Source organism: Martes martes (genome assembly GCF_963455335.1).
Source record: "Martes martes genome assembly, chromosome: 15".
Taxonomy (NCBI): Eukaryota; Metazoa; Chordata; class Mammalia; order Carnivora; family Mustelidae; genus Martes; species Martes martes.
This window is the reverse complement of record NC_137903.1, coordinates 31,468,873-31,480,424: the sequence shown is the minus strand read 5'-3', so window position 1 is coordinate 31,480,424 and position 11,552 is coordinate 31,468,873. Positions and strand designations below refer to the sequence as shown.

General features: G+C 37.9%; 1 protein-coding gene across 1 annotated transcript in view; it reads left to right on the top strand.

The window, feature by feature from the left end:
• Positions 1–11,552, top strand: part of NEK7 (NIMA related kinase 7) — a 149,432-nt gene that overhangs the window by 77,115 nt on the left and 60,765 nt on the right. The window contains exon 3 of the mRNA XM_080825279.1: positions 1,468–1,608. Within this exon, the coding sequence (XP_080681405.1) occupies positions 1,468–1,608 (141 nt within the window). The remainder of the gene's footprint in view (positions 1–1,467; positions 1,609–11,552) is intronic.

Below are 11,552 nucleotides of genomic sequence, written 5' to 3'. Positions count from 1 at the left end.
CAATACCCTGTAACTATTTCTCTCAGAGCGGTTAGGAGCCTCTTCCATATGTTGGGTAAGCTCTCTCAGAGCAGAAAGCGTTTCTGGTTCATCTCTATTTTCCTAGCAGCTAATACATAGTAAGTACTAAAAAGTGTTAGTTAGGAGAAGTCATTTTTTTTTTAATGAATAACAGCAAAATATTGTTTAACAATGTAATTATGGGGGCGCCTGGGTGGCTCAGTCTGTTGGGTCTGCCTTCGGCTCTGGTCATAATCCCAGGGTCCTGGGATCGGGCTCTTTGCCCATCAGGGAGCCTGCTTCTCCCTCTCCCTCTGCCTGCCACTCCCCCTGCTCGTGATCTCTCTCTGTCAAATAAATAAATAAGATCTTTTAAATTAAAAAAAAAATAATATGTACCAAGTGAAAGAAGCTTATCTGAAAAAGCCACAGACTAAGTGACTTCCACTATATGACATTCTGGAAAAAGCAAAGCTACGGAGGCTGTAAAAAGGTGGGTGGGTGTGTTAATAGGGAGGGAGGGGTAAATAGGAGGTGCAGAGAGGATTTTTAGGGCCCTGAAAATACACTGTATGGTACTATAATGATGGATACTTTTATACATTTGTCCAAAGCCATAGAATGTGTGACACCAAGGGTGAACCCTATTGTGCGCTAGGAGCTTCGGATGTCAGTGTAGGTTCATGAATTATAACCAAAGTAGCCCTATGGTGGCGCAGATGGGGAAAGCCATGCATGTATGGGGGCAAGGGCCTCCTCACAGTTTTGCTGTAACCCAGCACTGCTCTAAATAAATAAAGTCTTTAAAAGAAAAAAAAAACAACAAACAACAAACAAACGGTGACGATGTGGTGGTAAATTCCCTGCCACTGGAAACGTTCTTTGTCAAAGTTAAGTAACTCTCAAGAAGTTCAGATTTTCACGCATTGGTTGGCAGGTTGCACTGTGTATGTGTGTGTGTGTGTGTGTGTGTGTGTGTGTGTGTACACACATTCTATTTCAAGTCAAAGATTCTGTGAAAAAGAAAGCAAATATCAAAGGAGTACTAGATTGAGTGGGACAAGTTTATATTCTAGGAACTGAAGATAATTTTATGGCGTTCCTATCTAAAATTTCAGAAGTCTCCTCCTCCTCTGATATTTCATGTCCTTCTTCCTTGATTTATTTATTTTTTTTAGCCCTTCCTATCTCACACACTGTATATGTATTTTTCATGTTTACCCTTTTTGTTATTTTTTTTTCCCTGCCAGAATTTTTCTTTTGAGGGTAGGGATTATCATCTGTTTAGTTTGCTACTGTCTCCCCAGGATACAGAACGGTACCTAGCATGAATGGCTCAATATAATATTTGTTGAATAGAATAGATGTCTGTAGGCTTACCATAGGTATCACCTACTTATGTCAAACAGTTAATGATTGTGTGAATATTGTATGATTGAAAACTTATTCTGACTTTTTTAATTACAGAAGGCTTTACGACCGGATATGGGCTATAATACATTAGCCAACTTTCGAATAGAAAAGAAAATTGGTCGCGGGCAATTTAGTGAAGTTTATAGAGCAGCCTGTCTCTTGGATGGAGTGCCAGTAGCTTTAAAAAAAGTGCAGGTAAGATTATTTTAATTATGTAAATCGGTGTAAAATTATACTATATGAATAATAAATAGAGGAAAGTATGTCCTGAATGATTAGATAATGATAGTCTTAAGTTGAGAATGCTAGAAAGGAATAAAAATTATACTTTAAAAGCTTGAATTGAGTGTAGTACACAGTGGAAATTAATTTTTAATTTTAATATTACTTCTAGGCTTTAAAAATTTAGCTGGTTTTGTTCACCCAGATTTAGTACTGACTGCAATGATCCTAGAAAAGCTTTTACAACTCCAGATTTTAGGAGGCAGATTTGACTTCTCACCACTTGCTCCTAACTCAACAGGTAACCCTCAGCTGTAGCTTATAGGCCTCACAAGAGGAAAATAGTCTTTACAAAATGTATTGCCTGGAGTTTGTAAGTGGCAGTCCAGGGTATTATATTAATGTGGAGAACCACACTGGCAGTAAATGCAAGAACAATGAAGTTAACTTTCTTTATTGGAAAATTTTAAAAAGAGTGAAATGGATTGATTAAATCAGAGGATTGATGACTTGTTTGAACTTGACATCTTGTATCTGTATCCTTTTGGAGTCAACTTTGCTCTCCAGTCCTGACTTTTCTTTTGTTTCTCTCAGATTCATTGATCTTGTTCTAGCTCCTCTTACCAAGTCCTGACCTAACCATAGTGGGCGAGTCCCACTGAGCTACCTGCAGGCGTACTTGCCAGAGCCCTGGAACTTTCATTCGCCTGAACAAGTCTAGAAAGTCTAATGTCACTTGCCTTGTTTTTGTGTCTCAGGGTATGTTTGACATCACACAGTTTCCCGTTTTTCAGAGAAGGTAGTTATTGTTCATACCTGCCCATAGACTTCCTATTTTACTCTGCAACCCTGATACCTTTTTTCTGTAGTGACCTGTGAGACCAAAGTTTCCTCAGTGTGTGTGTGTGTGTGTGTGTGTGTGTGTGTGTGTGTGTGTGACTTCTTAAAGCATCAGTGTACTTGAAGTAGCCATTACAGAGATGAACAGTTTTCCCTTATCTTTTTAAGGAAATATTAAATGTTTATAAAAAACATTATGTGGCATATATGATATGAAGAAAAATAGAAATGCCCTCATATCCACCACCCAGCTTAAGAAATACAGCATTAAAAATCTTTTTTGATCCCTATAGCTGCCATTCCCTTCCCTCAGAGGTAACCAGTCTGGAATTCTGTGTTTAACATTCCTTTGCTTTTCTTTACAGTTTCCCCACATCTGTATAAATTTCTAAATAGATCTGTTGTTTGCTTTGCATTTTTGGAGCTTTACATCAGCATCATCACATGTTGGTGCTTGTGGCACTACATTAACCTTTTCACTGCCGTATCATATTCCGTGGCTCGTGTTACATGTTGCTTGCTGGCTGGATTGTTTCTAAGTTGTTTACTATGGTAAACAGTACTGCTGTGCTAGTCTTCTGTGTCTCGCAAGCATCTTGTGTGACATGCAAGCATTTCTCTTTTGTCTGGGCCTAAGAATGGAGATGGTGAGCCACAGGGGATACACATGGTAGGTTCTACAAGTTAATAGCAAGTTACTTTTCATAGTTGTACCGGTTGACTTTCTCACGGGCAGCATGTAAGAGTAGCTGTCTCTCTCGTTTAATGTGCCACTTAGAGCTTAAGAAAACGTAATATAGAATGCAGATATTAATGTTCATGAAGCAGATGACTTTTGGAAGGACGATTCCCTTATAAAAGAACTCTGATCCCTTTTTTAAATGTATTTATGAAATTTCTACTGTGCATTACTAGGCACTGAGGGTAAATATAAAGGAAGCTAGTCATAATATTCCTGCATTCCAGAGAAAAAAGAGTCTTTGTGGAACAATTAAAGGTTAAGCCTTGTGGCATGGGTTCCTGATTTAAACAGGAGTTCACAGAATGGAGATGTTTGAGCCGTTGGTGGAATCGGAACACAGGCCAGGCTGCCTGTGCGAGACCAGCTTCTGGAGGGCACTGGCACCGGGAGCAGGAATTTGTAGAATAGGAAAGTAAGGATTCACTATGGATTCTCAAGTAGAGGAATAATCTTTAAAATTCATTCATTTAAAAGGAAAATTACAAACCAAACTCACAGAATGGACTGGAAAGAAGTCAGCTGCTTATTTACCGCAGGTAGTGAATGCCAGAGGGTAGATGGATTGAGAAATTATCTGGAGGTCTCGAGGCTTCTCAGCTTCCTTCTCCAGCTTCTGACTGACTCTGAATGTAGAGAAAGAGACACGGCTCCATTCCACCTGTACTGTCTTCCTTTCGATTGGAGATTTGAAAGGACATGAGTTAATTTGGGCAATCGTATTTCCACTCAGTATTAGATGCCCCTCTAACTGTTGCCATTCTGCACCGTGATAAACCTCAGACGGCAGTCTCCTGCTGTGTGAGGTCCATTTGTGCTCTTGCGTTAGAACGTTCTTTTCTGCTTTATACAGTGTTAATACTGGGGCATGTTCCAGTTTAAACGTAGCTTCTTTTTAGAGGAGAGAGATGCTTTTCTAAAGATATTCGTAGCTTATTTAATTAGGAAATGGTGTCTTAAACCTTTGTGAGGAGAAATGTGTTTGCATTTCAGATATGGTATTGATTTTTGTGATGTATTACACTTGTGCTGAACAATGAGTCCTGTGTTTCTTCCTTTAAAAAAAATCTCTGTAGCTTAAAGTGAAATGTTTTAAAAATATTGTTAGCCAGACTCTCTTCCTTTCTGGAGAATCTTAGCCCTTCTTCAAAAAATTCATGAAGAATCAAATACTGGATTTCTTCATGCACCTTGTCACTTGTCTGAAGATCTGTATTACTGTTCCCAGTTCTTCTAGAATCTTTCCTGGACACTGTGCTTGGGTTCATAGGCTGATATGCTGCTTTTACAATTCATTTGTCTGCTTCCATATCATTCAGGAGACACGTCGGAATTACCATCTAGATTCTTCAGCTTAGTTTTCAAGGCATTTCTTTACTTTGTCCCACACCATCAAGTTTCACTTTTTCAAGACTTTAAAAAAACAGTGTCCTAAGCCCTGGTGACGTTCCTGTAGGTTTGCCTGTTACCTGTGTGTGGAAAGAAGAGTGTGTGTCCTGAATGCCTGATCTCATAAAGAGATCTGAGAGCCTACAGTGCATGGCAGCGTTAACCAATCTTTTCAAAAACGTACCCACATCTCATCATGATTCGTTTGCCAAAATTAAGATGGTGCCTTAGCTGACGTGACATTTTTGAAATTCCTTGAACCACCTTTGCTTCTGTCTCCCTGTTTCCCTTTGACATTTCCCTTCTTACCACTCATTCACTCATTCCATCTCGTGTTAATATTTGGATCAACTCATGTTCAGTGGTCAGTGTGGAAGGCTTTGGGAATACTAAGATAAATAACAGGGCTCATGGAATTCCAGTAGAAGTGCAACAGACAGACGTCTGAAATCACAGGGTAGGCACTGTAGTAAGAGCAGCCTCCAGGAATGTGGGTGAGAGGGAGATTGGGATAAGTCTTCACAGAGGATGTGACCTGGGTCTCAGAAGCTCTGTTCTTTATGTTAGAAGACTGTCAAAGAATTCTTTTGATCTGGTACATGTAATCTCTATATTATTTTTCTTAGTTCATTGATTAGAGCTATGTAATTGGAATTTATTTTTATTTTAGCAATCTTACGACACAGTACTAATATGAATTTTGGGTCTCGCTGTGTCTCAGTCCTTTGATCTTTGTTACCCTAATTTTTGGCTAGTAGGTGAAATATTTTGATCTTTAGTTCTATTTGCCTAGTCTTAAGTTAAATGTCCAGATAACACCGTTTTCCTATGGGACATTTGTTGTCAGAGATACTTATTAGAATGGAAAGTACTGTTGTATAGTACTAACAAAGATAAGGTACTAATGTATTTTTTTCAAATTCACCCTTTTGATACAGGTTAACTTTCTGAAGAAATGGTTATTCTTTGATGTTTATTGCTTTACTTATATTTGATTATTATAGTAAAACATTTATCAAGAAAATCACTCTTTAAAGTATATTGAGTTTACCTTGCTTCTTTTTACATATGTTGATTTTAGTTTCTAGCTTTTACATGTATTCATGTATTAGAAATTGGGATTGCATGCATTTAGAAATTTGTGAGCAATGATAGCTTCTTCCATAATGCATACAGATTAGAATACATTCATAATCTCTACAACCGTATATCGAATCTGTATTTCAGAGTTCACAGTGATCATTGAATTCATCCTGCAGTTTTTATCAGCTTCATTATTTGATCTCTGTAGATTTCCTTTGAGCCTTACAGTAGTTATTTGGACAAATGAAAAGTAGGAAGCATTTGTAAGAATAATCTGTACATTATATATTTTTTTAAATTGGAGAATAATTTAGTAATTGATGTTAGTTTAGTTGTTAAGGGGAACACAGATTCATCCTTTCAGTACACAGTGATAATAAGACCAAACATTATTAGTTGAAAAATGTTTAGCTCTTAAATAAATAATATTATTGGCAATATAAACAAAAATGACAAAATAAGAGTTTTCTAAAACTTTGTAAATATTAAAACTAAAAGAATATATAAAAGCAAATAGAATCATATGATAGTTTTCATGTAGGAGGCAGGTTTTAAGAGGTAGTACGTTTGGCCTTTTTTCCACAAATAGTTTTTAAGTTCTTGTTCTTTAAATGAGTCTTGCTTTGCCTCTGACATTTACTCTTTCCTCACACCTGTCACCAGTGTCATGTGCTTCTCTTTCTTGGCTTGAACACCATGGAATCATCTTCATTAGGCTTGCTTTCTCTACCACTTCAGACCACATTCTATACTCAACCATCTGTCATTCCTCCATCTTTGAAACTAGTGTCATCCAGTTCAATGTTTTTTCCCCCATCTTTGTCCCTTGTCTGCCATTCTGAAATACTTTTACTTTGTTTTTTTAAGAAAAAAAATTTTTTTTCTCCGCCCATTGCTTGATACCATATTGACTCCGTTGAGCCCAGGCATCATCATTTCTCAGCATGCCTCACTCCATGACACTCTGTCAGCTCTCTCAGTCCATTATCAGGGCGTACCCTACACTTACTGATTCTAATTCAAACTCTCAAAATTCCTTCTCTAATTAAATTCCCAATTCTCTCCCATTCCCTCTTTCCAGTAAAACTTGTTCTTTGACCTCATCTTGATTACCATGGATACACTATTCCATATTCTCCAGACCTCTTATTTAAGGTCTGATTTCAGTTATTCGCTTCCATGGACCTTGTCAGCGATTGGAGCAATGCCCCTCCTTTAGAATCTCTCCCTGTGTTGCTAATTCCCAGTCATGGTTAATCTCCACTGTGTATGTCTTCATTTCTCTATTCACGTGTAATCATTGTTTCGTGTCCCATAGCGCAGGAGGGTTAAGGGTATGTTTTGGAGTTCTTGTTGTTTGCTTGGACATGTGCTCTCTTACACCTCCCACTTGCATATATTTTAATCACAGTATAATAAGAACCCCAAATCAGAAGATATGTGATTATAATGTCCACAGTGGAAATTAAAAACTACTACCTTGAAGCCTCAGCCTCTACCTGGATGCATTCAGTAGGGTATGCCACCTCCTGTTTGACAGAAACAGTCTTTGTGTCAGTTGTGTTTTCACGATAACGTAGCTGTTCTGATTCTTCTTCTGCTAACTCTACCTGTGCTCTGGAAGGAATTTTTCTTTTCTGTTGTCCTTTGAGACATTTTCACCAGTTGACCCATTTGTCCCACATCAACCTCCCATCTCTGCCTGTAACATTGTCGTCTGACTTTCTCACTGACCCCACTCTACAACCTGTTGCTCAGCACCTGCCTGTTGCTTCTTAAAACTTGCCTCTTGTGTTTCCTGGGATTCCATGCTCTTGATTCTCTTCCCTCTCTGGTATCCCTCTTCTGTCTCCTTCAATCCCTTGTCTTTTCCATCCCCTTTAATTGATTCTATTTTTGGGTCATGTCTTACAGTTTTAATTTTGGATCTTTTGCATCTCTTCTAGCCACATCCTCACTCACAGTTTCCAGTGTCCTCCATAGGGTAGCTTCTTAATCTGTAGAAGCCCTGACTAAGCTTTGGTAAACTTTAAACTCTATAAAATCTGAACAAAATTTTAAAATCTGAACGAATTTCCCATGATAATTTTTACAGGTTTTCTTTTCTTTCTTCTTCTTCTTCTTCTTCTTTTTTTTTTAATTTTAAGGAAGCCTATTGAACAGGGCGCCCTGCTGCACTTGAAGTCAGGTCACCTCTAGCCTATTGAGTTAAAAGGCATTCCCTTGGAAACAAAAGTTTTTTAAAAGTCCAAGAATAATGAGTGCCGCACACTGATACCTAGCTTCATACCATCAGGACATTAAGGAATGCACAAGAAAGGAATCGAGGCCTGTCTTGTCATTTGCAGTTCAAACATGTTGATGTATTGAGAGAGGAAGGCAAGCAGAAGCTAGATCGCAGGCCCTGCGGAGGGTTGCTGGCATCCATGTAACTCTTTTGTACTCACCTTGCTTACGTTTCGTACCCCCGGCCCATCTCTCCACCCTGTAGAGCGTCTCTGGATTTAGTCAGGCACGTGCTGGTGGTAGACTTCAGTTATGTGGACGCTAACTCGTTCAGTGATTGTGATTTGTATCTAGAAGACCTCACAGCCCTTCTGCTCTAGATTTTCCACCCGCCTCCCATCCTCTGTCCCTTCAGATAAAAGAGAGAGGCTCCGTAAGGGAAAGTCTGCCTACCAGTCAGCAAATAGGGGAACCAGAAATTTGCAGGCTGATAGCAAAAACATTCCTTAAAGCTCCTCTCCCCTCACTCCAGCAATGGTAGGGGACGGTCTGCACAGGCATTGGTCAGTTGGAATAAAGGGATGGAAGCATCACTTGGGCACCGGGTCAAAAGGACCAAGAACACTGGGATGAAAAATAGCATAATCCAGGGGTGGCTGAGACTTGTCATATGGAATACAGGGACTCAATTTAGGAACAAGCTGCTCAGTTCATTTATTCAGGATCTGTAAAGCTGGGGAGGCCCAAGAGATAATTTGGTTAAGATTTTCATTTACATAAGACTTATTTAAAGTGAGATATATCAGGTTTTTCAAACTTTCTAGTATACGTTTTTAAGTACTTTCATTGCTACATTTTAAGTGTTTTTTCTTCTAACAGATTGACGTATGCCTTTGCAAGGACATTTCTATTAAATTACTTGAAGGCCTCTTTTTCCTCTTAAAGATTTCCTTTTCAGTTTCATTGGTCATGAGTAATTTTTGGGCAAAATTTAGAGATGACAAAAGAAAACTCTTAAAATGATTGAGAAAGCACCAAGAACTTATTAGCAAATACTTGCCTAAACACTGTTATTAACTTTGCTCTTACCAAGAATACAGTAAGTTTAAAAACACACAGAAACTTTGGTAGAGCCCAGAAAGATGACTTCTGAAGATAAGCTTGTAAATATTCTAAGAAAAGGTTTTTTGTTTAGTTCTGTTTTGTTTTACTAAATCCAGATTTTTCCCCCCCTTATGTGTGTTCTTTTCTTGCTCATGAAATCAGACAGTCTTGAATCTGTCTGGGAATGATTTAATCTAAAGATGCAGTTTTTATTTTTGTCTGGACTTGCTGGCGAAGAGAAAAAAAAGATACGATACTGTTGAATTCCCAGTTAAGTGTATTTATAAATGTTTTTGGTTCAGAATTTAGTTTTCCCTCAAATGGGCCAGCAATACTTATCTCTCAGTGACTAAGGAGAGTCTTTGCTATTACTGAGAATTCAGTTAAAGATAAAAGTTAATTTGTGATACTTAATTATTTAATTGTAAATTGAATTAAAACTTTTTTTAAAGATTTTATTTATTCGACACAGAGAGAGCTTGAGCAGGGGGTACAGAGGGAACAGTACAGGCAGATTCCCCACTGGGCAGGGAGCCCAGTGCAGGGCTTGATCTCAGGACCCCCGGAATCCTGACCTGAGCCAAAGGCAGACACTTAACCTACTGAGCCATCCAGGCACCCCAGAAATTCATGATTTCTATGGAACACCCTCTTTTTTGGTGTTTTGTGTCTAGTTAGAGTTTCCTAAAGCTCTCGTACACATCTTTTTCTCATCTCATTCACTAGCTTTGCTTTTTAAATATTTTTCCCATCATAGAGATATTGATTATTGGGAGATTAAATTTATACATGTCAAGTTTGTGATTTTCTTCATTTTAGTCACTAATACCAGAATTATCCTTTCTCTTTCTCCTTAAAAAAAGTTTTCAGGAATTCCTTCAAAGTCAAAGACATTTAAAATTTTATACTTCCCTGCATTTCTTTGAATTATCTGAAGTCCATTGTGACTCATAGTTCCTGAGAATGGCATCAGCATTCATGATTTGGAGGGAATCCGTTAATTCTCTTGCCACTTTGACTTTTAAACGTTGTACGTGTATGTGTGTGCATTTTGTGTCTGTAACTAATATCAACCTCAACATTTTATTTACATTAATATTTGTTGTTATTATTTAACAGGTTATATTAGTCACATCAGTTTTTTCAGCATCACTTGGCAATTTGGGGAATGGGTGCCTTTTCTATATGAAGTTGCTAGGTATAAAGCTTATTCCTTTAAAATAATGATCTTTTGATTTTACTTAGTTCTATAAGAACTCTTTCTGAAGTGTATCATACTTTCCTGCATCTCTGAATGCTGCATATAGAGTCCCTGCCAGTCCTACTCCCCCTTGTTGAGGTTCTCCCATCACTTTGTACAAGCAGCATTTATTAGATTGTGTGTTCGTGTTCTGTGTTCCAGTCTGCATTCTGCATCTGACAGCGGCAAGCTTGTTTTCTTATTTGTGTCTACAACAAAATCCAGTAACAAGTTGACAGCATGGTTTTATGAATGAAAGAAAGCAAGAACATGAACAAGTTGTGTTATTTATGTTAATCATCTACATGTAGAATAAGACTGTGATGCTCTTGAAGAGGTTTGTGTTTATAAGAGGTTTTTCCTTCAGTAGGTAGTGTTACACTGTTTGTGCTTTAATGCTGTTCTTTTCTTTTCTTTTTTTTTTTTTTTACCCCTGCAATTAGTATCCATTTATAGCTAATATATTCTCTCATTTTACCAAAGTTTGATATATATGAGTGCTTGATGGTTGCAAAAAATTTCTCTTAGTAGATATTTTATGTAAACTTTGTGACAGTGATTTGCTACTTATAATCTTTTCTTTTGTTCTGTTCTGCAGTCATAGTAGTCAGTGCAAGTTGATTATGGTGAAATTAGTTAGAGTTACTACTAATGGAGAAGAGTGAAGCCACGCTCTCTAATACATGTGCTAGCACACACATTTCCTTTTCTATTGCTTGTATGAAGTGGGAGGAAATTTGATGCCACCTTGTTTATCTCACTCCCTTTATAAACCATTAAAGGGGACAGGCGTCTGGGTGGCTTAGTCAGTTTGGGTCCGACTCTTGATTCGGCTCTCAGGTGGTGATCTCAGGGTCTTAGGATCAAGTCCTGCATCAGGTTCCATGATCAGCTGCGAGTTGGCTTGAGATTCGCTCTCTCTCCTTCTGCCCTTCCTCCCTCTCATACACACCCTTCTGCTCTCTCTCTCTCTCTCTCAAATAAATAAATAAATAAATAATTTTTAAAGAAAAGCCCATTAAATAAGATATGATTCTGTATTTTTTTTTTCAGATCTTAAAATGCAGTTCTTAGCTGTTTCACGTTAAAACTTGAAAAACATGATACTCAAAAATTTTGTTAGAAAATTAAATAAATAAATAAAGTAAAGAGGGCATAGAAATAGGAGGAGTATATTGCTATAGTGTCAGGTGAAAACACATATATACCATACTGCGCCCTGTTGCTGTTTTCACTTTCTGACACACGTACGTTTGTACAAGAAATGGAAGGGAGTGAGCAAAAGCTAAAATTCTT